We start from the raw sequence: 27,839 nt of genomic DNA on the forward strand, positions 1-27,839 counted from the left end.
TGCGTCTCGAGAGATCTTGGCTTCAATATTGGCGCCTATGTGCTTTCGTCTTTGGATAGATGATGGCGATGATGGTGTCGTAGACGATTGCAAATCTTCAATGGTAAAAAAACCGGCACAACTACTTGGGGAATTTCGTGCTGAGGCGCTGAAAATGACATGGTTCGTGGGCCGGGTCGCCTAGAGCGCCACTAAGAGCATCATACCACTGCATCCCCTGGGCGTTGTGGGTTAGGAAAATGCCTTCAATTGGCCTGAGTGCCTTTAGTTAACCTTATTTTGGTATAAAAGTAGGTATTTACAAGGTAGTTTTACCGGTACCGGAGCAAAGTCCAAGGGGATACAGGGGTTTATCCGGGACAGATGCAGCCTCGGCCCTTCCCGCCCACGCCAACACCAGGACATGGAATCGGAACTTCTCCGTAGCTGTCTGGTAGCATTTCGTGTTCCGTCGTGTCATGAGGCAGGCAGTCGTCTTGTGGTTATTGGGCATACGGGGACGGACGGATGCGGTCTCTAGGCACTCTGCAACTGCTAAGCCGCATTCGTTCGGGGCGCTTGCGGCGACCAATCCCAAGACAATGCGATGACATCACTGAAGCCGCCCGCTCAAAGAGGCCGCAAGCCATCGCTCGTCACATTCGTTACTCAGCACCCTCACCCGGTGCCTGTGATGGCGATGCAGTTCCTGCATGAGCTGAAAGAAGTCGGCGGGCATTGTTCGGCATGGTTACTAGTAAAGGTGGTGTCCTCCGGCTCCTGTTCGGCCACCCCTCGGTATCCTGACATGTCGCGCGAGACGGGGTAGCAAGACTCCAAACATTTCGCAAACGGTCCACGGGTTGCTCCTAGGTGGGAAGAAGCTTTGCCGGTTAGTGATTCGCCTTAAAACACGCCCACCACTGCTTGAACGCGAGCACTCGTTTGTCGAGCCACGCCCAACTGCCCACCGCACTCCGACGCGCTTCTGCCCCGGAAAGTCTTCAGACACGATGCGCTTCTCCGACGCAGCCCTCCTACTCGGCGCCGCGCTCGCCATCCCGCTCGCGACAGCCATCCCGATCCAGGATAGCCCCCGCCAAAGGCTGCTGGACGGCCATGGGCTGCCGGCCAAGTACCGCAAGAGCAAGGCGGCGCCGGCGCCGGCGCCGCCGTACACGCCAGGCTACCGAGACCCGTACGACTCGGCCGTAGACGCCACTGGCAAGCACCTCAACCCGCTGCCATACCGAAATGGGCTCGGCGCGTCGGTGCTGGGCCCGTGGAACAAGGCGCGCGCCCGCGAGGACCCGGATCTCGTCCGCCCGCCCTCTACAGACCACGGCAACATGCCCAACTTGCGATGGAGCTTTGTGGACTCGCACATCAGGATTGAGGTATGTCTGTTCCACTGCGCGCATGTCCCCTCTGGCCCTTTGACATGGATATCGTTGTTGACCGACACACGCTTCTTACGCAGGAGGGCGGATGGACCCGGCAGACGACCATGAGAGAACTGCCGGCCAGCATCGAGCTGGCAGGCGTCAACATGCGACTCGACAAGGACGTGATCCGCGAGCTCCACTGGCACAAGGAAGCCGAATGGGGATATGTCCTGGCTGGCGAGGTCCGGGTGACAGCGCTGGACTACGAGGGCGGCAACTTCATCGACGATTTGGGACAGGGGGACCTGTGGTATTTCCCTTCCGGCATGCCTCACTCGCTGCAAGGGCTCGGCGAGAACGGGACTGAGTTCCTGCTCATCTTCGACGACGGGAACTTCTCGGAGGAGTCGACTTTTTTGCTGACAGACTGGCTAGCGCACACGCCAAAGTCCGTCATCTCGGAGAACTTCGACCTGCCGCCCGAGATCTTCGCCCACATCCCGCAGTCGGAGAAATACATCTTCAAAGGGTCGCAGCCGGGGAGTATTGCCGAAGAGCGTCCGCACGGCAAGTACGTCAAGAAGTCCAAGTCCCAGTTCACGCACCGCATGCTAGAGCAAGAGCCGCGCATTACGACGGGCGGCAAGGTGCGTGTGACCGACTCGCGCAACTTCCCCATCTCCAAGACGGTAGCGGCCGCTCACTTGGACATAAACCCCGGCGCAATTCGCGAGATGCATTGGCATCCCAACGCTGACGAATGGTCGTTCTTCATCCGAGGCCGAGCGCGTGTGACCGTGTTCGCGGCCGAGGGCACCGCGAGGACATTTGACTACCAGGCCGGCGATGTCGGCGTTGTGCCTCGGAACATGGGGCACTTCATCGAGAACATTGGCGACGAGCCGCTCGAGGTGCTCGAGCTCTTCCGCGCTGACGAGTTTCGCGACTTCTCGCTATTCCAATGGCTCGGTGAAACGCCTCAAAGGATGGTCGTAGACACACTATTCCAGAACGACAAGGCAGATGGCGAGCGCTTCCTAAAAGAGATTAAAAACGCCCAAAAGGACGAAATTCGAGCGGGAAAATCCGAGGAAGAGACTGACTTGTGAAAACGGACGACAAGACTGGAGAAGGTTCAATCAGCAAAAATGCAGTTCTGGGGGAATGGAAGCTGTGCGTCTCGAGTCCTCAGCCTTTTATTTCCACCGCCATCACAGGGGAAACATTGGCAATTTGGTCCAATATAAGCGGTAATTTGCTGCGAATGCTATGTATCAGGGCCAACGCCTACTGTCTCGGTTTGTTTTCCGCCAAAAATCGAATGAGCTCAATGCGACCTAACGAGAAAGAGTAGGTAGATAGAGAGATAAAAGAGATTCTGACCGTTGGGCGCCATTTCCTTCCGACCCAAACCAGAAATATACACTCGTAGATTATGTGAAACCAATGTCGACAAAGACGCCCAGTTCATCAAGTCGTAAGTTTAAAAGATATCACGGCGGCCTGCATATCTTTATGCGAACGCCGCCTTTACAAGTAGTGCGCCAACATCTGTGGCGCACCCGGCCGCTTCTTCTCGATATCCAGAACCGTATCGATAAACTTGCGCTCAAGCAGCGGGCTCTTACGGTGTCCAGCCAACAGCTGTGCTGTCTTGAGAACATTCTTGATCTGGCGGCCATTTAGCTTGAGCTCGCCGAGCTCGTTAATGTCCTGGTTGGTGAGGCCGCTCTTGATATAAGTGCCCTTGAGGAAGTTGGTCCAGATCTGGCGACGCGAAGCAGAGGTGAGGTCCGGGTATTCGAGGCTGACGTGGATACGGCTCTGGAATGCCGCATCAATGTTTTCGACACGATTGGTCGTCATGAACATGATGCCTTCGTAGTACTCAAGGGTACGCAGAAAGATCGACACGACCTTGTTCCGCTCCAGATCATGGTTGCTTCGAGCCTCGAGGAAGACGTCGCACTCGTCCAGCAGCAAAATAGCGTTCCACCGCGCCACCAGCTCCAGGATCGACGAGAGCCCTCGCTCCACCTCCCACGGGTCGGACCCCAAGTCACCCGAGCTTAGCGTATGCAGCGGCACACGGAGGTTCTCGGCCACCGCTTCCGCTGTGAGCGTCTTGCCCACACCTGGAGGCCCCGACAGCAAGCAGATGATGCCTTTGCCCTTGCCCGAGATAACATCGTCAAAATTGCTGCCACCGAGCTGTGACTCGGAAAAGGCCATGATCAACTCCTTCTGGTCCGTGGGCAAAACCAGCTTGTCAAAAGCTTCTGTGTTCCAAACGACCTCGGAAACGTCCTCGACAAAGAAGTCAAGCCACTTCTTCATCTTGAGCGAGTAGCCGCGCGTGCGGCAGCGCGCAATCATCTGGTGGTATGGCGTCAGACGTGTGGTGCCATCATCGTCAGGAGCGCCGCCGTAATGCTCCTTGTACTTGCTCAGGCGCTCGAGATCTTTGGCATTCCAGTCGTTCAGGTAGCGCACACGGTAAGGGCTGAAGCGGTTGAAGCTCTCGATGTCGACAATAATGCGGCCAGAAACCTGGATCTGGATTTCGTTGCCTTCTCTGTCCCAAGTGACAGCCTTGCCCGAGTATGACTTGTAATGGTGACCTGCGAGCTTCTCAAAGATCTCGCCGCGCTTTGTCAGTGTTGCCGTCAGCTTGTCCTTGTCCTCGTGGAAGGCCCAAGGATAGACGTTGAGGCCCGTGATCTTCTTGGCGCCAATGAACTCGTTGATGTTGATTGACTCCTGGAAGCGGCCAAATGTCTTGCCGCCATAGTCGACACAGTCGACACGCAGCTGGAGGAACTTGCCGCACTGATTCGCCATGTACTCCGACTCGGTGAGCTCGAAGGCGCTGAGTGGGCCCTTGTGCTGGGCGAGCACGATAGCGCCAGGCTGGAAGATCATCCACAGGTGCTCAAACGTGACGACGCCATTTCGCACGTAGTCCTCGAAGGCCTTGATGCTTTCGCCGATCTCGTACTTGAGGATGTCGTGCAGCAGCACCAGGTGTTCCTTGGCGGTGGCCTCAAGGTCGGGCTTGTCCATGTACTTGACAAACTCGTGCCACCGGTGCACGAATGGCTGGAAGGGCGCCTCAAACTCCAGGCGCTTGAGCTCGCAGGCCACGCCAGGGTAGTCAGCAAGAACGGTGCCCAGGGCAGTCTTGAGCCAGGGGCTCTGCACTATGATGCTGTGTGCCTCGAGCTTCTTGCGGCTGTCGTTGCTCTTGATGTTTCGCACCAGCACGGCATATGTTGCCGTCTCCTCATTCTCGGCTGCCTCCTCGGCGTCCTCAGGATACTTGTCGACCCATGTCCCTACATTAAACTTGGGATTAGCATGTGTCAAGGATTTAGACAGCGTTTAAGCAGAGCCATCACCAAACTTACAGTTGCCATCGTCGTCAACAGTCGACTTGTAGATGTTCTTGGCTGAGCTGATGGAACCGACGGGTGCAAGCACCTTCTTCTCCTTCTTCTCGTCATCTTCCTTCTTGTCCTCTCCGTCCTTGTCCTTGTCCTTGTCCTCGCCGGACTCGTCCTTCGCCTTGTCCTTGTCGTCGTCAGACTTGGAGTCGGTTTTGGTGGAGTCGTCTTTCGGAGATTCCACTTCTTTGATGTCGGTTGCGCTGGAACCACTCGTTGACAGCTTCTCCGCAGCAGCCTCGTCGGAGCCTGCCACCGCTTTTTTGGAGCGGGGCCGGAGCCCGTTTGGCCAGCAGATAGGCATGGTAGCGGTGTTGGGATAATATATCGATCAAGGAGGTGCTCGCCCAAAGAGTGAAAGGAAGGGCGGTTGAAGGGGCCCAGAGAAATCTCGAAAGATATTAATCCAGTTCTAAGCTGGAGAGTCTGGGTGCGAATGCAAATTTGGTCGAGCTTCGTTGGGGAGGGAGGCTCAGAAGTCTGTTATATGTGCGGTGGCACGGGCGGCGTTTGTCCAGGATTCGTCCCCAGTCTCGTTGCCGTTAGGATGGGCATTTTGCGTTTTGCTGTCTCCCGGTTCGTCCCATGTTCGTACGAGCCTACCTATTGGCCGGCCGTGAGTCACAGCCCTACAATTGGAAGCTAGGCAGGAACTACCCACGGGGCGGCAGGCGGAAGGGCACCCCTAGTGCGGCTGCCTCAATTTCCACTCCACCCGACCTCCAAGAAAACCGGCCAGTAACGCTCGCCCCCACCAGACCCCATGTTTGTGAGGCCCTCAAGGCAGACCGCTTTGGGGGGCTCCAGGGCTCCGACTACGGACGTTAGCGATACGGACGGAACCTTAGGTGTTAGGAAAAGTAGATTTAGGGCATCCTAGACGCGGCGGTCTGTGTCACCCGGCATAGTTGAAGTGCGGGGCAGCAGGCGGGCGGAGCCCCCAGCGGCTGCCTGCTGTCCTCACCCGACGGGCCCTCGCCAGACCCCATTGCGAGGCCTCTTTCGCCCTGTTGTTGAGTCCGCTTCCCGTCCGGGAAAGGTTTGCTGCAGCCTCGTGCTGGCATTTTGGCTGCGCCTTCAAGGGCGATCATTGAGCACCCAGACCCGCCAGAACCCGCATCTTGCTTCAATCCTGAATTGAGACCCAGCTGCGTGCGTCCAGACTGCCAGAGCAGCCACGTAGGTCGGGCCACCCCCGTCTCACATAAGCACAGCAGGATGCAGGAGAGGAGAGGCACAGGCAGCCGAGCGGCAAGTAAGCACAGATTATAGAAAGCGATCTTTTCGCCACGAGGGTTGTTGGAGCTTGTTCGAGCTGTCCATTCAGCAGCCGCCACACTTCGGGTCAAGCTTCAATGGAAAGAAAACAGTTGAAACTTAAGTCTGCTCATAACTTGTATGATCTGGGCAAGCTTGCTGTGTTTTGCGGTATTGTGTGGGAACCACTCAGAGCCGATGGCAAATAAGATGGGTTCGCCATGTCCTGATTACTACATATTACGTTTCTCGGAAGAAGCAGTCATGGTGGAGGATGCGGCGGGCCTGTTTCATGCGGTAGACGCTGTCTCCATGCCTACCAACTGGATGCGACTTTGATGATAAATGCGAAAAACTGCATTGCATCTTCTCGCTTTTCTGGTAGCCTAGGTGGGTACTTCGTAACACCTACCTTGTACCCAGTCCCAGATACAAAACTCGGTCAAATATTCCCCGAAGCGTTATCTCGATCTTGCAAGTGACTTGCAGACTCTCTTCGTTGTCCTGGCGAGATTCTCGGTTGTGCACGCAATACGCATCACGTCATCCCTCTCACGGCATGCTGCATGAGCGCGACAAATGGCCGATGCCACCGGTGAGCGGTCAATTACTTTCCACGGAAATAAAGCCGAAAGCTTTGTTAATGACTTAAAATTTCATGGCCCAGTTCTCCAGTTCCATCATAGCCTCCAATTGTGGCGCTTCTGGGTGAACTATCCGCACTTTCGTAGTTAAAACATAATCTGAGAAAGCAAACAATAAAAGACCTCCTCCAAACTATATTCTGTGAAATATATTATTTCTTTGGGTTCGGGAGCCAGTAGCCGGAAAATTGACTTCCAAAGTTAGGCTGCATTCTGTGGGTAAGAGTTCAAGTTTTGGTAACGATAGTCCCCGAAATGAAGTTTGCATCACGAAAGTCACTAGGCGGCCACGACTGGCAAATTCGGAGGCCTTCAAGAAAACAATATGGCCGATAGACGGGTTACAACTTAACAGCAAGAAAACATATTAGTGAGAAAATACCATTCGCAAAAGATTTCAGAATTTTTAGGAGTCTGACCGAGACAAGTCTCAACTGGAAGTTTGCTCTCAACTTACGTATCTAGGGTTAGGGTTTGACAGGCTTGAGACTGTCAGCTGACGCCGTGTCAGTCTCGCATGAAGCCGTTTCCAAGTGACTTGCCAAGAGATAGCGGAGAAGAAACTTTATCTCCACTGCTCCTTCGACGTAAACTTTGACGCCTCTGTTTCACAACTCCAAACTCGATCATTCCTTCAAAACGAACGAAACGCAATCCAACAAGACCAAAGTATTGGAACAGGAACAACTCGAAGCAAAAACCACAACCAAACGCGCATGGAAAGATCAAGGAAAAGCCAAGCAAAAAGCAAGGACCATGACCATACCGTGACTCAAACATCCCGCTACTCCAAGCTTGGCAATTATGGTGCAGACCCTGAGCTGTCGTCTCACGACTCCGCGGAGTGGTGCGCGGGTGGCCGAGAATATCCAACTCCCATGAGGCCCTAACCTATTAGTTATCGAGGCCTCAGCGTTCTTACCTAGGGAGCTACTTGGCACTCTTGGTTACCATCTGGGCCTCCGTTCTCGCCGCGTCAGCCGCGTGATTTACTAAAGGGCCACGAGGACCTTGAGGTGTGTTCGTTATCTGGCAATGCAGGACTGACGTAGTTGCGACAGACGCAGGGGCATGTTCGCGTTTCTTCCTTGGATTGGCGTTGCTCGCTGGTTTGCCGTCCTCGAGGGAGCGGCGGTGGCAGCAACAAAAGCCTGAGGGGCTGAGGAACATGGTGCGGCCGCAAAGAGCTGAGGTTCCGCAGTAGGCTCTGGAAACGTTGGGCCTGGCTCCAGGCTTGGGGTCATATGGCCCTTCGACTCCATTGTCAACACTATGGTGACGAAAAGCAACCAGACATTGGCCTTTGGAGTCTGCGTGGGCTGTACGCCGCGAAACCACTCCGGCGCCATGTATAGCGTGCTGTAGGCATAGGCAGTGACGATACTGGCGTGTTGGGGAGTCTAAGTCTCCAAGCTGAAAACGCAACTGGCCTTCCTCTTCCATAAAGTATATTATCAGGCATTCTGTCCCGGGTCACGATATTGCGTACAGCGAAGAAGTCGAGGGCTTGAAGCATCTCGATTTTGCTGATGTTGTAGGTTACGGAACCTTACTTTACAAGTGAACTCAACGTACCCGTCTTGAGCCCTGTGAATATCTCGACATGCGGGCCGCCCATGACCAAGACTGCATGGAACCCGTGTCTCGATACCGGTCATGTTCTGTCCAAATCTGAGGAGACCACGCTTGCGACTCTTGGCCGTGGCGATGTCGGCGTTCGGATTAGTTTCTATCGTATATTGAAGCTTCAGTGTGCTTTTAGGATAGAGCCTAGCATAGATATTGTCATGCTGTGTGATGAGTCCATTAGAAAACCACTCAGGTGGGCGGCGAAGATGCTCTTCCGCTCGAATTTGGACGCTTCCGTATGGTGGTAGCGAATAAAGGGCTCAACACCGTTATCAACAAGGGATGTGTAGCACGAGCCCTCTTAGTCTTCCTTGTAGGATGGCATGTCGATTTGGTCAAAGGGGACATGCTATGTCAAGCACCGACAGGGATGGGGCTACGAGAATGCCCAGGCCTGGCCCATACCGTAGACGCCACCGATACAGCACTGCCATCAAGGATGCAGACCAGATTCCACACACCTGCGCATCTGAAGATGAGATACAAGCTTAGATTCACTTGGAAATGAGTAGTTCGGAAAGGTCTGTAAAGCTGTCAACTATGACACCGAAAGGTTCCTAGTAGTCAAAATGTTGGATATGCGAGAGGCACAGGGAAATGTGCACCAACTTGAGAACGAGGTGGAGGTTCTTGCGGGCCTCAATCATGCGAGCATAATCTCCCCAAATTTGCCTTCTGGCTGCCTGGTTGGTGCTTGGGAGTTAACGGAACATCATCCTCATATCGTCGACTACGTTGCGTCCAAAGGTTGGATGACTCCAACATTACACTAGACCGAAGAAAAGAACACGCAGGTGGACTCGCCATCTTCGTTCCACTCCCTCCCTTGACGAATTAAATCCTTTCAGTCCAGACCATCCTCCAATACGCCGGAAAAGCGCACGTGCTCATTTCCAGGGAGATGCAGAGTGATGGCAGCACAGTTAGATCGGAAATACACACTGTCCTCCAGATACAGAACTCTGGCGGATACGCTCCAGCAAAAGACGGTGACTCAGGCAAAGTCGAAAGACATAACTAGCCCGGCAAGGTCGCCAGCGAGGCCGCGCGGAGTGCCTAAGCGGCGAGGCGAGTGAACTTCCCTGCTGTTGTCACCACGGCTCCGTTACTTCCTCTGCCCGTCAGCTCCTACATAGGACAAGATGATACGGGTTCAATTTTCGGAGACGGCGTAGCTACGTGACCTTTTCAACAGGGTAGCTAGTGCAGTCGCAGGACACATTGCTTGCAGCGCCTCATGGGTAGCAAGTGCTCACCCGAACAACGGCTAGCAGCCTCCAGACACCCGCTGAGACAGCCACTTCTGCCATGGCAGATCGGCCGGGCTTGACATCATTCGTTATGATTCAGGACTGGTTGCGGACAAGGGACGTAGTCCGCAACATTCCGGGGACATTGGCGGCTTCCTGTGACTGTTTGCTTGTTTGGTTGGTTGGTTGGTTGGCTTATTCGTCTTGATGGCTGTGCCTTGCCGCGAGTTCTGCTCACGGTGCATCATGTGCTGTTTCCTTGCTCAACATAATTAGGTTGTGTGTCATATCCGGCTTCCGTGTCAGCAGCTTCGCGCTTTTTGTATTTCCTGGTGACAGCAATTGTGGTAGAACTAGTGGTGGCTTTCTGCGCTCTTCCGCTGGTCCAATCTGAGGGGGAGAAATATATGCTTTTGGTTCAAGGCATTCAAGAATAGTCAAGATTATTTGAATGATAAATGATAGCTCTGAATGATTAAGCGCATTCCTACAAAGCGGTGTTTCAAGTCGCTATGAGATGTCGTACTATCAGCTGATTGACATTTGACTCTGGCAATGAGAAACCAGTGTCAATCTTCAGACATAATGAAAGTACTATTCGATATACCCCGTATTTTAGCCCACTGGATCTCCAATTCAACCACAACAAGCACCAACCCCTCGAACCCGACAAGGCATACTTGCATTGTAGTGTTTTGGGTAAGGTAACCAAGCACTTAGTGCAGTTTAAGTTTAAGTGTTTGAATAACCCCTTAAACTGCTTACCTGCAGGACAACAGATGCAATGCGGTTGCGTCTTTTTCAAGCAATCGCCAGAGCAATTAATTGCCATGACTTGAGTGCACTGTAAACTTACAGTACATATTATATTTCGTCTGGTTCAACAGGACTTGCTGCCTTAAGGAGGGACTTCCACAGTCAGATATATCACAAAAGTGAAATTGCTCATACCCATCACCACGTACACATTAAAGATTGACACAGGCATTTCCACCGCCATGCAAGATCAAAGTTTTCGCCCAGGGCACCTGCAAATTCTTTCCGTTGACGGCTTGAACGGGTGGGCACAGAAGGCAGATTGCTGCGCAGTTTGGCAAACGCCAATGGAAATGATAATCCAGCTCAGGCTAGGCAGGCACGCAGTCGCGCTTGCCGGGCGAGTGCCGGTGGGTATCTGTCCTCATCTCCACCTGAAAAGGACTCTTGAGACTTGAAGAGTGCTGTTAAGCTCCCTCTTTTCTTCGGCACAACGACATCGTTGCAAGCGAACAGCTCCTTGAGCGCGAGAAGATTTCGAGGCTACCGTTGCGAGCTTGCGGCTCATTCCTGTTAGACGACTGTTTCTATCTTTTCCTGGTGAGTACTATCAAATTACTAATATACATTACATGTTCCCGCGCAAGGAGGCCTCGCGTTCTTCGCCGTGTCCGTCTCCCAGATTCTGTCCAGTGCTTAACTGAAATTTGTCCCAACTCCAGTATCCTCCCGTCACGAGCGACTCCGCGACTGCACAGGATAGATGTTAGCTGAAAATCTACAGGCTATTTGGATGAACATGGCTGCTAGCCGTCCCTCGGTTAACGCCGAAGTAAGTGCTCACTTCCATTCTTTCTCATGGCTGCACCATCAACCCGACTTCACCATGCTCTGCCCATGTGGTCCTAAGCTCCTTCCTTTATTTCATTCGAATTTGAGCATACGCTTTCTTTGTCATCCCTTGGCCTTCTACAGAAGACCTTGGTGCCGGGGCAACCGCAGTCACCTCAGCACTCTTGTTCGGACGACAGCCCCATCCCACACGTCCACCCCCGTCTGGCACCTCTTGTATAGCCGTCCTGTTTGATAGACTCCACCAATTCGCTCCTACCATTGGTCGAGTCACCTCGCGTCAATTATTGCGGACCGCGTCTTCTTCCTAGCGTTGCCAAGTGGGCAGTCGGACCTTGTACTTGACTGCTAGCCACACTGTATTCTTGCGCGCCTTCCTCCCTTCCGTCCATCTTCCTCAAATACACCACTCTCCTAAGCTGTAGTACCCCGCCATTTTTGTGCCCTCGCATTCTTCAATTTTGTCCTACAGAATTACTGTCCCGATCTCTTCTACCCACTGCCGTGGGGCTTGTATTATGTCCCAGCTCGGGAAGATTGACACAATGCAGCGCGCTCTCGACATTGTCAACGAGCATGTCTACTTTAGCCCTGAGGCAACCCAGGGCTGGAAGTCGAATTCGGAGCTCCCACAAGCTCGCGAGATTCTAGCAACTGAGAATGACACAAAGGATCCGCCAGAGAATCCCGTCGATACTCCCTGGGCCTCAAAAGAGGCCTATCTCGAGGCGCAATACGAGATCCTGCGTCGCGAAGGAGTTGAGGGTCTACGGTTCTCCGTAGGACTCTACAAAGATGCCATCAAGAACAAGAAGGTGCCAATGGATGATGAGTTCTCATGCATTTACACCGAGGCATGTTCCATCTATTCCTGCCTTTTAACACACCCACGCTGATCATCGCATTTCTCTCAGGTTCGAGTCAAGTCATATCTAATGTCACGCCTCGGGCCTATCGCACGCGTGGAGTTCTCGACAAAGCGGTCGACATACAGGATCAAGTGGCAGCAATCGAGGAGGCTCAGGCCGGGGACCATCGTCGCGATTTCTACGAAGGATAACAACTTCAAGACAATCTGCAAGATCGCCACAATTGCCCAACGGCCATACCGAGATGGCCTTGACCAGGACCCGCCACTTGTTGATCTGATGTGGGCGAATACGGAAGATGCCGTTTTGGATCCGAACCTGGAACTGGTCATGGTTGAGTCTCGAAACGGGTATTTCGAGTCAGCACGCCACGCACTCGTCGGCTTGCAGCACGCCGCTCAGACATAGTAAGTTGGCCACCCCTTTGCAGCGTCATATGATGCAGAACTAACAAACCTATCAGTTCGCCTTTGGACAAGTATCTTATTGGCAACCATGTCCACGATACACCACCCGCGTTCATTGAAGAGTATCCTTGGATGGACTTCTCTTCACTCATCCACCGCGCCACCGAGAACGGCGACACTTTGCGAGAATCCATGAGCACCTTTCATGTTCTAGAGGGTGGCCCTCCTGGCCTTCAAGGAGCTTCGACACTGGACGATTCGCAACTCGAAGGCGTACATAAAATTGTCTCCAACGAGCTCGCAATTGTTCAGGGCCCCCCTGGCACTGGAAAGACGTTTACATCCATAGAGGCGATCAAAGTGATCCTTTCCACCCGCCGCAAGCAAGGAGGTCCGCCGATTATTGTTGCCGCCCAGACGAACCACGCTCTGGACCAGATTCTTATCCACTGTTTGAACAATGGCGCCAATATTCTTCGAGTTGGCAGAAGGACCGAGAGCCCCATGATTCGACCCCACACGGTGTATGAGACTCGCATGCGCTGCCAAGAAGTTCAAGACAAGCGATATCGAGGCCTTGTTCATTCTCATCGCGCCAACATTGACGCCATTCAAGACTTGGTTAGCGGCGTCTTTGGCGACAACCTCATTAGTCCTTCTGCACTTTTGGATGCAGGGATCATCACTCAGGATCAGTTCTCATCGTTGTATGACGAAAGCATGGAGACTGATGTTGAGAAGGGGCCGTTTGCGCTCTGGCTTGGTGACAGCCTCATTCCAGCTCGGATCTTGCGGGACCAGCATCCAACCCAGCAAGACCTGGATGAGGCCGAGGCGAAGCGTGAAATTGAGTTCGACGGCGACCTGGACAATATCGCCGAAGACGAGGAAGATTTGGACCGTATCAGGGGCCAGCTAATTGAGTTGGCTCACATGTGGTCCGGCAGAGAACCCTCGCATGTCTCGCGTTGGCAGCGCGCTGCCGCGCGTGCACTGGCAGATAACAGCGATTTGTTTTGCATCGGCCCAGACATGCGCGGTGCGGTATACCAGCTCTTGCAGGCTAAATTGCTGGAAGCTACCACGCCAAAGCTCACCTCCCTCCTCGCTCAGAATGTTTACCTATGTAAACAACTCAAGGCAAGCAAGTGGGCCAGAGACACCAATTTAATTGACTCTGAGGGCATCGAAGTTGTTGGGTGTACCACGACGGGCCTCACCAAGTTTCGTGGCTTTTTAGCTGCGTTGATGCCTCGTTCTCTCCTGATCGAAGAGGCTGCCGAGACACGAGAGGCCAACATTACGTCGGCTCTCTTCCCGAGCCTCCAGCAGCTGATTCTTGTCGGGGACCATCAGCAGCTGGCGCCTAACTGCGACATCCGATGGCTAGGAGAAGAGCCTTACAACCTCAATGTCTCTCTCTTCCAGCGCATGGTCAATCTCAAAATGCCTTTCGTGATGCTGAAGCATCAACGCCGGATGAAGCCCGAGCTAAGCTACATTTTAAAGCCGTTCTACCCGGAGCTACAGGACCACCCCGTTGTACAGGACGCCGCCAATCGACCAGACGTGCCCGGAATGGGTGGTCGGAACTGCTTCTTCTTTGATCATGAATGGCCAGAGGAGATGAACGTTGACATGAGCAAATTGAACGATCAAGAAGCACATATGATTGTCAACTTCTTCAGCTATCTCGTCGCCAATAGCACTGATGCGTCGAAAATCACTATCCTTACCTTCTACAATGGACAGCGGAAGCACTTATTGTCCTTGTTGAGAAAGCACGACTCGCTCATTGGCCTCCACTTCAATGTTTTCACGGTTGACTCTTACCAAGGAGAGGAGAACGATATAGTGCTTCTCTCGCTCGTTAGAAGTCCCTTGCCAGGTAACCCATTTGCGGTTGGCTTCTTGGAAGACCAACGACGTGCGGTAGTCGCAATCAGCCGTGCCCGTCTTGGGTTCTTCATGTTTGGAAATGTCGACAATGTCCTCAGAGCCAACCAATCGTCCTTCGTTCTATGGGCGAAAATCTGGAATGGGTTTTCCGAGCAGCAGAGGGTCCAACGTAAGAAGGGTCTACCTCTTGTGTGCCAGCCGCACAACAACGAGATATGGATCCAAACAGTGGACGATTGGGGCGACAATGCAGGCGGCTGCAATCTGCAATGCAAAGAGATTCGACCCTGTGGACACCCGTGCACTCTGAAGTGTCATCAGACTGCACACGCTCGCCTTCCTTGCAGTCATGCTTGCAAGAATAATCTCAGTTGCGGGCATGGTTGCCAGAAATTCTGCAGCCAGAAGTGTTTTTGCGACTGCGAAAAATTTCGCGCCACCAGTATCCGGCATGAGGCGGAAGAAGCACGGCTGGCCAAAGCTACTGTGGCCTTTGAAGAACTTTCACTTGAGCAGGAACTCCTTCAGTCAGTGGGAGGGGAAAGCTTCATGATCCAGGCTGCGATCAGGACCACCTCGATCCCATTAGACAACGATGCAAGCCGACTCCCTCAGCAGCCTCAACAGGCTCAAAAACAGGGACGTACCAGCAACGACAACACCCATGACAACAAATCGCGCCATCGAGGCAGTAATCGTAGAACTAGCTTGGCGCCTAGCCATCCGCGTGGTCGATCGGATAGGCAACAGGATAAGGTGAGGGTCTTCTCTCGCACACCCAACTTCCGACCAATTGCCAAAGCTGGCCAGAACGCTACCGGTATGCGCTGTTCTTCGGGACCATCTGCCCATCAAATCTCCCGGCAATGGAAGGATATTGCTAATAATCCCGATCTGCTCGACAAAGGCCTTGACATTCAGGGTTTGGGTGATGCTGCCCAAGCCAGCTCGGCTCCAACAACAACAATTCTGGACATTTATCAGCCGGTCTCCTTGGTGGATGGGTTTCGACAGACTCACCACTACCAAGGTCGCCGCGAGGAACTTTTGGAGTTGCACAAGTCTGACTCGACGCAATCTCAAATTTCACCAGTGCTGCCTGATGAAGAGAACCTAATTTCCTTTTTGGTTGAAGAGAGTACTGGTAACCCCGGGGTGGGAAGCCCGGATTCATCCGCTTTCCAAAGCGATATGTATTACAAGGCCGATACTGCTACTACCCCATCTGTTGGATTCACTGAGGATCAAACCAAAGCCGCTTGCCAGGCATCGGATATCTGCGACAGCTTCACTAACAATGGCCTCGGTATTCAGTGCCAGGGGTTTGATGAGGGCGCAGCAATTGTCGAGAATGTTGCCCCAACCGTTGAGAGTGTGTCTACGATGCTCGAGAATTCTACCACAAACGTTAAGAATGTCGTGGACTCGCGGGAAGATGGCAAAGAGGACTGGCTCATATGGTTCTGAGGGAATGAATGGAGGAAGACGGAATCGGTGTGTTTGGAGTGGTGAGAAAGGGAGATGTTCGGGTAGTTCGCAGTACGACGGATTTGACTTGAGGAAGAATGAGCAAAGACACGTGTAGCGAGTTGCTAGCGAGTATGGTGTTATTGTAGGGAACTTACAGAATCACTCTATGGGCTTGCCATCTTGGTCAGGCAGTGGTTTATTACTTGACGATTAGCAATACACTAAATTCACTAAGCCGCGCCGCGATGCTGGAGTTTGGTGGGAAACTACAAATACTAGTAATATAGGTACTCACTTCAGTCTTTTGGAACGAGAAAGCAAGACAAGACAAGACTAGACAGTGTGGAAGATTCCCAAGCAAAACGCCTTGATTTCCCCGCCGGGTATTTACCAACTGACGTATACAAGCTAAACAATGGAGAGACTGGCTGATTCAAAGGTTAATAAATAAGAAACAAATATGTTGACATAGGTAATTTAAGAGGAAAAGGTTCAACGCCAACTTCCCCCTGAAACGATCCGCTACAAGCTAGGCCGACCGGCTCATTCGCTTTTCGATGTTGATGTTAAAAAAAAAAGTATCCGCTTTGACGACAGGACGGCAGCAAAAGCTGGAATAATTCCTCGGGTTGGCGAGACACCGCCAAAACAAGGGGAGCGTGGAGCATGGAGCATGCACTTGGAGGAAATAAAGGGGAATGTGGAGCTTCGTCTCTCGTGATTCAATATCCATTGCAGTATGTGTGTCGGTCACAATTATACCAGTTATGACCATGTTATCGACAGCGGCAAAGGGTGAGGGGTTGCCACTGGAATTGATTACGGGCTAGGGCTTAAGGTTGGTGACATGGCTGTGGTCAGGTTCATCACGGCATCGGAGCCTATCGGTGGACATGGAGGATGGAGAGCGCGATGATGGGAAGCCGAATCCGGGGAGCTCAGCAAGGCTCTCTCTACTGGGCTGCGGCGACGGCAATCTCGTAGCCGATGAGGCACTCGGTGGAGGTGCCTTCCCAGCCCCTTGTGCCGGCGGCTGAGATCATTATGCGCGAGGAAGGGTCGATATAGAGTGTAGAGATGACGCCCGCTCGAGGGGGGCCAGGAATGATGATGAAGGGGACCTTAGAGTGCTTGAAGGCGGCGTTCTCGCGCAGGTCGTAGAGCCGCAAAATGTCGTGCGACCCGCACACGAGGTGGCGGCCGTTGACCATGGCTCTCACGGTGCTCACGGGGCCGCTGCCGTTGGGGAACTTGAGCACTCTTTCCGGCCGCCAGCCGCTGCGCGCATTGTGGATGTTGAATTCTTCAACGGTGCCATTGCGGCGTCCGGCGTAGATCCAGTTGCCGTCTGGGCTCCAGCACGCGCCCATGCACCAGGGAGGCACGCCAGGTCGGTTGCCGATGCGCGCTACAGGGTCTGGAGTCCTTCTGTCCCAGATCCGAATCGTCCCGTCTATTGCGGTAGAGAGAAAGGTGGTGGAAGAGGACTGCGTAGGGTCGTGGTGGGAGGGAGGCGGCGCAGAGCCGTACACCATAGAGGGTTGAGCAACAGCCGGTTGGTAGACGTTTTGGGACGGGGCATCGGCAGACTGCTGCTCCTGGGTCTGAGCATGTTCAGTCAAAAAGGAAGGATTTTGCGTTTCCGAGGACTGCTGGCCAAACCCCATAGCCGTGTCCTTAATTATATCACCATTGACAGTTCCCTCGGACAGTGTTCCGTTAGATAGACCGTTGGATAAATCCCCAGGGGCACCGCCACTGGCTTCTGTGGAAGACTGCGCCATCCCCGAATCTCCAGGCCCGTTCGACATGTCGGTATCCCCCATGACGAATTCCCCAGGATTGTCTAGCCCGTGGTGAGTCGATTCCTCATGAAGACTTCCCATATCCATACCTCCCGAGAAGTCAACGTCGTCGTCGTTCCCAAAGGCTCCGCCTCCACCTCCGCCTCTATTCCCGCCTCCCCCTATTGTATCGTTATCTCCAAACAGGGATCCGCCCGGACTACCAAACAACGACTCGTGCTCGGGAGAGGCCCCGTCCCCCACAGCAGTCGCTCCGTCATTGGCGGCATCACTTCCGACCACTGTTGTGCTGGTCCCCTCTGTGATCCCGTCAGTAAAAAAGCCGTTAGGCCGTGGTCTGGCATTGCTGCTCTCGAACGTGTCGCTCTTGATCTCGGGGTCGCCTGCCTCGGCAGGTATCGGTGCTCCGTTGGCCGGCCGCAGTTCGATGGCCGATATTTGGCCCGCTATGCCTTCGAATCGGCGTATGATTTGCCCATTGTTCAAGTCCCAGTCCAGAATGGACTTGTCCCAGCTCCCGCTGAGCACGCTCTTCTCGTCCGGAGCCAGCTGCAGAACGCTCACGGCATTAGTGTGTCCGCCGTCGCGCAGACAGTGTATCCTCTTGCCCTCGTCGTGCCGCACGCTCTGCAGGTTGATGCCTCCGCTCTCAAGCCCGCTCAGCAGCCACAGCGCGCTGCTGTGGACGGCCAGACTGTAGACGGGCGACGTAACGCGCTCCTCGGCTCGGGCGTTGGGGGTAGGTGGTTCCTCGTTTTCCCAGTAGGACATCAGAATGGCGGCTTTGACGACGCTGTCCACAAACGGATGCTTTTGCGCCACCGTCAACTGCTGCTTTCCGTTGATGGTGCCCATGCCGTCATATTTCCGGATATAGCCGTCGGATCCTCCCGTCATCCAGTAGCGCAGGTCGGGCGTGATAGCGATAGCATTGATGCTGGTGGCCTGGGGCGCGGCCATTGTGGGGACGATGTCGTAGAGCGGAGCCGTGATGTACTCGTGCCGTAGCCTTGGCCGCCATTGCGATGCCGTCAGCGGGCTTGCGGGCGTTGACGTCGTGCCCGCAGCCGGTTGGTCGGCGGTATTGGCGTCTTGTTCGCCATCCGGACGGCTGCCAGCCGTCTGTGCTTGAGACTCGCTGCCTTCGGTTGGCTCCGGCTCTGGTTCGGGCTCTGGCAGTTCGGGCTCTGGTTCGGGTTCGGGCTCAGGCTCGGGCTCGGGCTCAGGCTCAGGTTCTGGCTCGTCTTGCTCGTCTTGCTCGTCGTCCTCTTCTTCGTTCTCCTCCTCTCCGTCATGATCGGGCTCTAGGTCGTCCGCCTCGTCCATAAGCTCATCCTGTTCATTTTCGGAACTGCCGTACTCGTCGTCCATGTTGCGAGTCAATTGGAATCGTCAAATTCGGTCAAAAGGCTGATAGCTGTGGGCGACGTTTGCGCAGTAATTGGATAGACTGCGAAGGTATAGCAAATGCAGGTTACCAATGCGGATTACGAACACGCTTCTGGGTAATACACGGTCCGCTTTGTGGAAATCTTGCCGGGAACTCAACGCGAGGCTGCCATCACTACTCCAACCCCCCCAAGCTGCCAAAACTCGACCCCTGCAGTTCTTCTAGCGGGGTCTTCCACAACCCCACATCGAGTCGACATTGTGTAATCCAGGTATTGTGTCTACCGATGTATTTTGACGACAAATTCGTTGACTTCGAGGTCTGCTGCTGGAAACCCACAGGCTAATAAGCTACCATGAGATTGGACTGTGCCTCTGGCTCTCGGCGATCAAAACGCAGTAATTTTTCCATTTAGAACCACTTGCCGGCCAATCTACGAACTAGACGCTGCCTTTCCCTACCCGACCCGTAAGATGAACATCGCTACGGGAAACCGGTACTGGTATCAACGACGAACGCAACTTATGCTTGGGAGTCGCCTCTAGATTCCCGAATTGCTCGCCAAGGTGTTGCCAAGCTCGATCAGCGTTGCCCCAAGGGTAGTCATCATCTTTCTTGTCTCCATAGCTCTTTGGAGCTCCTTCTCCTGGGGCTTTCCGACTGCCTCTTTCAAGAATCAATGCCCTCCCTTATCATCTGGATATCCGTTTTCGACACTCCGGCCCGGTCACGGATTGTCTAAGCCTCATCTCTCAGTGAGGCTACATCCCCCTTCAGGAGCTTTTGTTGGTCTATCAAGTTTCTCACTACGGAACTGAGCGCGCTGAGCTCCTTCCTGATCTCAACCAACCCTGCGTCATGAGCTGCTACTGACAGGTGTGGGAATGTGAGCGGACTGACCGAGCGCTTGGGCTCATATCCTTGTTCCCCAGTCAGTAGTGCGGGTATGTTTGGTGATTTATTAGCCTCAGAGGGCCGCTCACAGACCGCGACATTCTCAACTGATGGCAATGGTGCGGAGGAAGCCAGTTGGTAACCTAGGTCTGTAGTGCCGGCTTCCGGCTTCCGGGAGAGCCTGAGCGTTAGCGAAGTCATCTTGAAGATTTTTGGGTATTGGGTCGCTGCAGGGCTGCCTTGCTTTGTGAGACTCGGAGGGATGTAGTGGTGGCAACTATATAGTACCCTCGGAGGCACACCCGATGTGTTCCTGGGACTGGGAATATGGATCCGGAAGTCTAGAACTGACACTCAAGCTTCCGAACCCACCAGTTGCTTGTTGAACTTTGCTTTCCCAGTCTTTGCCCGTTTTACGGCTAAGTGATCCGGTTAGCAATCAAGAGACTGGTTATCTAGCACGCGAGCCAAGCCAAGCAAAACCATCGCCTAAAGATGGAGATCTAGCCCATACCGCATCTCTTTAACCTCCTTCTCAGCCTGGGCGACATGGCCTCTCGGATGTGGTTGGGTGCCAATTTAGCCTCCTCCTTTTGTGAGACTTTCCTCCAGGCACTCCTCATAGCTTTCCGATCGGTCTCTTTAGCCACACTCTTGATCCATTTCAACTTGTCCCTGCGGTAGGCAGGCAGAATGCTGTCGGAATCTATGAAAAACTCCCTGAGAAATCCGTGCCGATCAGAGGACATCTTGGTAGCTTGGTACCATATGTTGATTGCCCAGAGTCAGAGCAATGGCTGAGACTGAACGTCGGCTGCCCCGTAGCAAAATTAATTGTGGTGGGAGTCTAAATTGGACCACGGATATCTCCTGTGTGCCTCCCTAGTCTATTTCTAGTTTTTACCAGGAGGTGACAGGAGCGTAGCGCGCCGCCTAGAATGGAAGGTTTAACCCAGAACCTCTGGCATTCTTCTATATTAGACGTCCCAATTGCATCCCACGGAGAAACCCTCTCAAGGCCGGTTGCCAAGATAATTGGGCCTTTCACGCCTCATAAAGTTAACTCCAACAGTCCTTCAGGGGTTAAAGGGAACACCTACCCAATTACCGAGATTGTTGGATACCAAGTGTGAACTAAATCGGTGTCGACAGAGTTCAAGAAGGACGGGCCAGGTCAAAATAGATATTGAACTTCTCGAAGTATAAATTCGATGATATCAGAGTAGATGAGCTGCCAAGTCGCCGGTTGTGCCTTGGCCTGCCCGGAAAATAAATAACGGAAAGGCAAAAATGCCAAATGGGAACGAGACGGAGCTTTTCCTCGACTGAGCGCACAAAATAAGCCCCAGAACCAAGACTCTAGTTCCAATATTTCACTCAATGATCAATAATAAACCCTAGAAAATCCCATGTCTAATCGAAGAAGGCACAAGCGAGGCAGACAGTAGAGCAACCTGGCGATATTCACTAGAAACATTGGGAGCCGAGCAGTCGCTTTTGACCTGCGGCAGGTTGAGCTAATATTGCCGTTGGAGCTATTACCAAAGAAAATCACCAGGAAAGTATAACGGGCAGGAAGAGGAACCAAGAGAGGAAACATTTCATCACCCAAAGGCCTAGCTCGACACATAAGTCATACAAGCAAGAATCTTACACAGTCATCACTTGTGTTTTCAGGAATAAATATGTGAAAGATGAGAATATTTGCAAATATCAGTCCGAGACTGCCAGCAGAAAGGTCGTCTAAGCTGAAGATCGTGTACCAATTGCCTTATCGGGGTAAGAAGCGCCCATCATAGGTCAGTTTAAGCCTGTAATTCTTCAGAAGGGGCAATTGGGGTGAAACTAGCAAATGCTTGAGTCTCCTGGCTGAGCCATCGTGTATTGCTGAATATGAACAATCCATTTCCTCGGATCGACCATCGAATTAGAATGATCTGTATATCCACCAGGCTCAGCCCAAAACCCCCATAGGAGTCACTCAAGTCACTAAATCAAATGCCAAAACGCTATTAAACCCAAGCCCACGAACGCTATTAGCTTGCCGATTTCCCCGGCGCCCCTCCGTGCCGTGTAAAGGGCACGACTGACAACTGCAGCGATGTCTTGTGGATTTTGAGGATTCCTCATAACTCAAGAGAAGGTCGGAGCAGGCCGAGAACGAATCCGGCGAGGCGGGCATTGGTTTTATGTCAAGATTGGGCGGGGAATAGCTGAGTAGCAGGTCAGCACTCGGGTCCAAAAAAGACATTGCCATGTCTTCCAAGCCGATGAAATCAGCCGCACCTGACACGACAAAGCGAGCATCATCGCACTGCTTAGGACTGGTGGGAAGTTCGATGTGGGTATCATTCGAGGAATAGCCGGAGCGCTCAATCGCCTCCTAGTCCGTGCCGCTACCGGTAGACAAGCCTCCTCGCCAAAGACCATAATACCCTTCGCAGTTTTTCCACATTTTTATTGTGCCGTCTTCCGAGCCAGTTGCGTAGAGGTTACCGTCAGGCGAGAATGCGATTGACCAAATAGGCCCGTGGTGACCCTTGTGCACGTCAAGCTCCCTACCATCTTCCCAGTCATACACGCGCGCCCACGTGCCCGGCTCCTCGCCAACCACGTATTTCCTGCCCTTTAGATCAAGGGCTACGCTGGCAATTCCGTGCGGTAAAGTTATTTGCTTGATATCGTCTTCAGCACGGTTACCCCCCCAGAAGTACGCGGTCTTGCCCGCAGCAACCGCAAGAACCGGGAGGCCGCCGCCAATATCCGCCGGCGAGCTGTAAGCGGGCGCGAGGGAGACAAGCTCGCAGGACTTGATCTCGCCATCAAGTTTCGCCTCGCGAACGCAGGACCTAGAAGGAAGATCGAACCAGCGAAGAGTGTCGCCCGAGGCGGTGATTATCATGTTCGGATCCTTGGCCCAAACAATAAACTTGATGGCATCCTTATGGGCCCCTTCTCCGATCTCAAAGGCTTGCGATGTTTCGATCGTAATTGGTGTGACGAGGTTCGGATCAATGGACGACGTGGGGGAGTACAATGGCTTTTGCTCTTGCAGGTCAAAGATGCGCAATTTCTTCTCGAAGCCTCCAGTTGCCAGCATTCCAGAGTTGTCATAAGGGTACGCAATAGCGCGGACAATGTGGTCGTGCTGGAGAACGTAGAGAAGCTCGCCGGTGTGAGTGTCCCAGACCTTGGCGGTGAAATCGGCAGAGGCAGTCGCCGCAGTCGACGCGTCGGGGCTCAGTCTCGCCTGCCAGACGGCACCCTTGTGGCCGAGAAATGTCCCAATCCAGTCGCCGGTCTGGCCATCGCGAAGCATCGGGTTGCCATCTGCACAAAACGATTGCGGGTCAACAATGCGCCGAATGAACAGAAAAATAGAGTCAGACCCACCTTTGCAAGCAGAGATCATGTAGTATACCTCCTCCTTTTCCAACGGCGAAAAGCTCACGTGTGGCACAGGCCGTGAGTGGCCGTGGCAGGTCAGAGGAACGTACTGCCGCGACGCGGGATCGGCCATGGTGGGTGACGAGTAAAGAGAGTGCGATTATAGCAAATCTAGGCGATGATTAATTCGGTGAGAAATGTATCGAAGGCGTGAGGAGTCGAGAGATGTGGGCGATGCGATGGCGGCGAGCTAAAAAGCCTTCAGTTGGTACTGGGGAGCAAAGCTGCAAGATGCCAAAATTTAAGGCAAAAACAGCGGGAGCAAATTCAGGGAAAAAAAAACGAAAGGCCGTAACGGGTCGTAAAAAAGAATTCGTTAGATGATAGGGAGAAAATGTAGGCAAGACAGGCCGTCATATCCTCTGTCGTCGGAGCCAGACCCGAAAGGAAAGAGCCGATGTTGCGACAAAAATAATCAAGTTCTTCAATGTTGATTCAGGGCAGAAGTTGGCTGCGCTGCGGGGCAAACCACGGAATGCGGGCAGGCAGCTGGCCGGCCTTCCGCTCAGGGGTCTAAGCGTTGATTTCAGTTGATGCCCACGAATCAGTGCAGTTACGTAAGAGGGTTGCGAGTCAATACCTAGAGATCCAAGTAAGGAAGTTCTTAGTAAAAGTCCCTGGCCTCCCCGCGCTGTACCTGAACGTATTTTCTATAGCTCTATATGCTTCGTTTTTTTTTAAAACTTTGAAGCCTCTCGGGCACAAAAACTTTGGTCGAAAATGAGTTTCCAAGGGCAACCTAACCGGCCTAGGGGGGCCAGTTGCGGAGAAGTGGGGCTAAAGGTGGGCTGAAGCTTGCCCCTGCCGCCTGCCAGCTTGCCGTCTTCCAACACCCCTCCATTGCGGCGCGGCGGCTTTTGCGGCTGGGCTCGTTCTACTCTAACTAACCCAAGCTTCCAACGAATTCCTACTCCTTCCAACTGCTTGACAAATCGACGGAACAATCAACAAGTCGTTGCGTTTTCTTTACGATAATTCGTACCGCACAAGTGCAAACACGCATTTGCCCTTTGAATTTGCCCTTTGCATTTGAACTTGCGACGCACCTCCCAATCCCTCAAGCAACATCCCGCGAGCCCGCTTAGGTCCCCCACCTCGTCCTCATATTTCAACCCCAGGGCCCAAAATGCCCGATTTCAAGCTTTCAGCCCAGCTGAAGGGCCATTCTGGTGATGTAAATACCACGAAGAAACTCAATCCCCCCTGTATGCAATGTCTAACCGAGTCCTTGGGAGCACAGGTTCGCGCCGTGTCCTTTCCGGCGGCCAACGTCGCCCTCTCCGCCTCTCGAGATCACACAGTTTGCCTCTGGCGTAAAACAGCGGACAAGCCCCCAGCATTTGAACCTACCGTGGTGAACCGTGGCCATGGCTTCATGAACTCACTGACGTTCATGCGGCCGTCGTCAAAAAACCCCGACGGCCTCATCATCTCCGGAGGTCAAGATCCCATTATCGACGTAAAGAAAGCAACAGCCAACGAGTCCCAAAATGCCGAGCACCTCCTTGTGGGACACGGGAATAATGTATGCGCCCTTGACGCATCCCCGAAAGGCACATGGGCCGTATCTGGGAGCTGGGACGGCAGAGCCATTGTCTGGATGGCCGATACGTGGCAGCCGTCCAAGGAGCTCCTTCATTTGGGTGGTGATGCGAGGAGTGTCTGGGCTGTCCTGGCATATGACGAGAACATCGTCATCACTGCTAGTGCAGACACAAATATTCGCATCTTCGATCTACGGAAAGCGAATAATACCAACGAGGTTGCCCCAGTACGGACCCTGTCTACTGACGCTGTTGTGCGCGCCCTCTGCAAGCTTCCCAGTGGCTTCAAAGGACATCCCAGTGGCGCTGACTTTGCGAGTGCTGGTAACGACAATATCATTCGGCTATGGAAGTTGAATGGTACAGAAGTCGGCACCTTGCATGGCCATGAGAGCTTCATCTACTCTCTTGCCAGCTTGCCGGAGACTGCCGAGATTGTCAGCTCGGGAGAAGACCGAACCCTTCGAATCTGGAGAGGCTCAGAGTGCATTCAAACAATAACCCACCCCGCCATTTCTGTGTGGTCTGTTGCTGTATGCCCAGAAAATGGGGACATCATTTCGGGCGCTAGCGATAACGTGGTTCGAATATTCTCACGCAGTTCTGAGCGTACAGCAGACCCCGACGTCATCGCCCATTTCGAGGAATCGGTCCGAGCATCCGCAATACCGCAACAGCAGCTCGGAGAATCAATAAACAAGGAGAAGCTCAACCCCAAGAGCTGGCTTGTGACTCACTTAGGCTCAAAGGATGGACAGGTAGTGACGGTCAAGGAGGACGATGGCAGCATCGGCGCGTACCAGTGGTCATTAGGTCAGTCACCTTGAGCTATATTCATTCTCGTTACCTGCTGAACTATTGCTAACGCTATCGCAGGCCAGCAACAATGGATTCATGTCGGCACAGTCGTGGATAACACCGGCAGCAGTGGTGTGAAGGTTATATATAACGGAAAGGAATACGATTATGTATTCGACGTTGACATTGAAGAGGGCAAGCCGACTCTCAAGTTGCCATACAACCTAGCACAAAACCCATACGACGCGGCGACCAAATTCCTCAACGACAACGATCTCCCCATGACCTACATTGAAAGCGTTGCTAGGTTCATTACAGAAAACACCAAAGGAGCTACGATCGGCCAGACCACGGAAGCGCCGTCTGACGATCCGATGGGGACTGAGTCTCGATACAGGCCGGGTGAATCTGCTCCGACTGTAAAGAAAGCACTGCCGCATACCGTCTACGTTGCCCTGACCCAAGCCAGGCTAGAACCAGCCACGAAGAGGCTCAAAACCGTTAATGAGAGGCTCGGAAAAGCAGGACATAAGGATATCATTTTGAATCCCGATGGCGAAGCGAGCCTAGATGCGCTCCGTGAAATTCTGACTAGGGCAGGGACGGAGACCAAGCTGGGGTCCCCAGCTGCGAATCTCAAGGGATTCGAGACGATTCTTTTCGTCGTCATAACGCAATGGCCATACGCCGACAGGCTTCCGGGTCTCGACCTACTTCGGTGCCTGTCGGTATTCCCTAGTGCTGCCTCGTCCGCACATCACAGGCTTGGCAACTTGATATCTGTTGCGTTGAGAAGCGCGCTCGACACGGACGCCCCTGTTGATTCAGACACGACGATAGCCGAACTCGTCAACAAGACAGATTCGGCGCAACTGAATCCCAACGTCGTCATGATGTCACTGCGTGTAGTGGTTAATCTTTTCAGCACCGAGCCAGGCAGGAAACTCGTCTTGGGGGAAGCACGGGACGTCCTCCGCGTTATGGGGCGAATTGTTGGTCTTGATGGCCAAGCCCCAATCGGCACCGAAAACGTCAATCTCCAGATTGCTCTAACATCGGCGGCTTTCAACTACGCTTGCATGGCATACAATGAGCGAACGAAGGCGCTTGTTGATCCCAGCTCCCTTGGCCAGCTGTGCAAGATTCTCGAAAGAGTTGTCAGCAAGCAGAGCGACTCAGAGGTTTTATTCCGGTCCCTCATGGCCGTCGGTATGATACTTGTGGCAGGAAGTCAACCGAGAGAGCTGGCAAAAAGTCTGGGTGTCCAAAAGTGGATTTCAGAAGCAGGCAAGAAGGCGACTGAAGCGCGTGTCACCGACCTTGCGAAGGAATGCACAGCTTATTTGTGATAGAGAGGTTTGCGATCACGCGATGGACTATTAATTGTATATAATTTTGCGAAAGCAGTCTCACATTGATGGCTGTCGATGTCTAGCTAGTTACATATTTGATTTGCAGATAGAAGAGGTGAATGCCGGGGCATACGCTATTTCCCATGTATCTCTTAAGAAAGAGAACAAAAAGCTGCTTACTTCAATGTGGTTACCGTCTTGAACGGTACCGGAATCTAAAAACGCGTTCGTCCCCACCCGAGAAAGCAGAGTTACCCGGTCTTTAATCCTTCTATAGCATTGGAAACCCCAGGCCATATTCGTAGAATAATATGGACAAGTTCTCAAGGTTATATGTCACGTTGAGGATTTCCAGGGAAAGCGTGAATGTGGCACAGTTTCAAGCTCGTGTCCGCCCCAGTTCCTTGGGTACTGATAATAGGGAGACAAATGTTCAAAAGTTATGTGTTCAGCCTGTTGGGCCTTCTTCACATCACATCTTCCGAATACCGTCATCACTTCATTTTACATTTCTGCGAGAATGCTGACAAAGACTTGATTATCTCTAAATTCGAGCCACACCCATCTGAACTCATCATGGATTAGCACAACGTTGCTCTTTATCTCTCTTCAGTTGAGAGAGCAGTTGTAGCTGTTCCCACAAGATATCTCCTAGACCGGGAACCTTCGCACCTCCGACCGCACGAGCCTGTCGGCACATATGTGGAACACTTCCACTCCGTTGCCGTTGGGCGAGACGGAAAAACAAGAACGAGAAAAAATGTGACTG

General features: G+C 53.1%; 7 protein-coding genes across 7 annotated transcripts; 3 read left to right on the forward strand and 4 right to left on the reverse strand.

Moving 5' to 3' along the window:
- Positions 1-992: 992 nt before the first annotated feature.
- Positions 993-2,473, forward strand: B0T26DRAFT_647253 (oxalate decarboxylase oxdC; the record flags this gene model as incomplete). Its single annotated transcript, XM_060437881.1, has 2 exons — positions 993-1,376; positions 1,460-2,473. The coding sequence occupies 2 exons, from the start codon at positions 993-995 to the stop codon at positions 2,471-2,473; spliced, it is 1,398 nt and encodes a 465-aa protein (XP_060295696.1).
- Positions 2,474-2,894: 421 nt separating this feature from the next.
- On the reverse strand, positions 2,895-5,111 carry B0T26DRAFT_751048 (P-loop containing nucleoside triphosphate hydrolase protein; the record flags this gene model as incomplete). The annotated part of the gene is made up of 2 exons (XM_060445321.1): positions 2,895-4,699; positions 4,772-5,111. The coding sequence occupies 2 exons, from the start codon at positions 5,109-5,111 to the stop codon at positions 2,895-2,897; spliced, it is 2,145 nt and encodes a 714-aa protein (XP_060295697.1).
- A 2,527-nt stretch (positions 5,112-7,638) lies between these two features.
- Positions 7,639-8,326, reverse strand: B0T26DRAFT_675313 (uncharacterized protein; the record flags this gene model as incomplete). Its single annotated transcript, XM_060439815.1, has 4 exons — positions 7,639-7,700; positions 7,757-8,091; positions 8,198-8,234; positions 8,284-8,326. 4 exons carry the CDS (start codon positions 8,324-8,326, stop codon positions 7,639-7,641), a joined length of 477 nt encoding a protein of 158 aa, XP_060295698.1.
- A 3,125-nt stretch (positions 8,327-11,451) lies between these two features.
- Positions 11,452-15,837, forward strand: B0T26DRAFT_871527 (P-loop containing nucleoside triphosphate hydrolase protein; the record flags this gene model as incomplete). The annotated part of the gene is made up of 4 exons (XM_060447932.1): positions 11,452-12,010; positions 12,110-12,471; positions 12,528-14,539; positions 15,626-15,837. The coding sequence occupies exons 1-4, from the start codon at positions 11,714-11,716 to the stop codon at positions 15,835-15,837; spliced, it is 2,883 nt and encodes a 960-aa protein (XP_060295699.1). The 5' UTR covers positions 11,452-11,713.
- Positions 15,838-16,793: 956 nt separating this feature from the next.
- Positions 16,794-19,016, reverse strand: B0T26DRAFT_675315 (WD40-repeat-containing domain protein; the record flags this gene model as incomplete). Its single annotated transcript, XM_060439816.1, has 1 exon — positions 16,794-19,016. The coding sequence occupies one exon, from the start codon at positions 19,014-19,016 to the stop codon at positions 16,794-16,796; it is 2,223 nt and encodes a 740-aa protein (XP_060295700.1).
- A 3,296-nt stretch (positions 19,017-22,312) lies between these two features.
- B0T26DRAFT_645553 (WD40-repeat-containing domain protein) lies at positions 22,313-23,449 on the reverse strand (the record flags this gene model as incomplete). Its single annotated transcript, XM_060437733.1, has 2 exons — positions 22,313-23,259; positions 23,323-23,449. The coding sequence occupies 2 exons, from the start codon at positions 23,447-23,449 to the stop codon at positions 22,313-22,315; spliced, it is 1,074 nt and encodes a 357-aa protein (XP_060295701.1).
- A 781-nt stretch (positions 23,450-24,230) lies between these two features.
- On the forward strand, positions 24,231-27,506 carry B0T26DRAFT_828404 (WD40-repeat-containing domain protein). Its single transcript, XM_060447445.1, has 3 exons — positions 24,231-24,550; positions 24,617-25,733; positions 25,797-27,506. Exons 1-3 carry the CDS (start codon positions 24,503-24,505, stop codon positions 27,065-27,067), a joined length of 2,436 nt encoding a protein of 811 aa, XP_060295702.1. The 5' UTR covers positions 24,231-24,502; the 3' UTR covers positions 27,068-27,506.
- Positions 27,507-27,839: the final 333 nt, after the last annotated feature.

The sequence above is a fragment of the Lasiosphaeria miniovina genome (assembly GCF_030549165.1).
Source record: "Lasiosphaeria miniovina strain SMH2392-1A chromosome Unknown B0T26scaffold_4, whole genome shotgun sequence".
NCBI lineage: Eukaryota > Fungi > Ascomycota > Sordariomycetes > Sordariales > Lasiosphaeriaceae > Lasiosphaeria > Lasiosphaeria miniovina.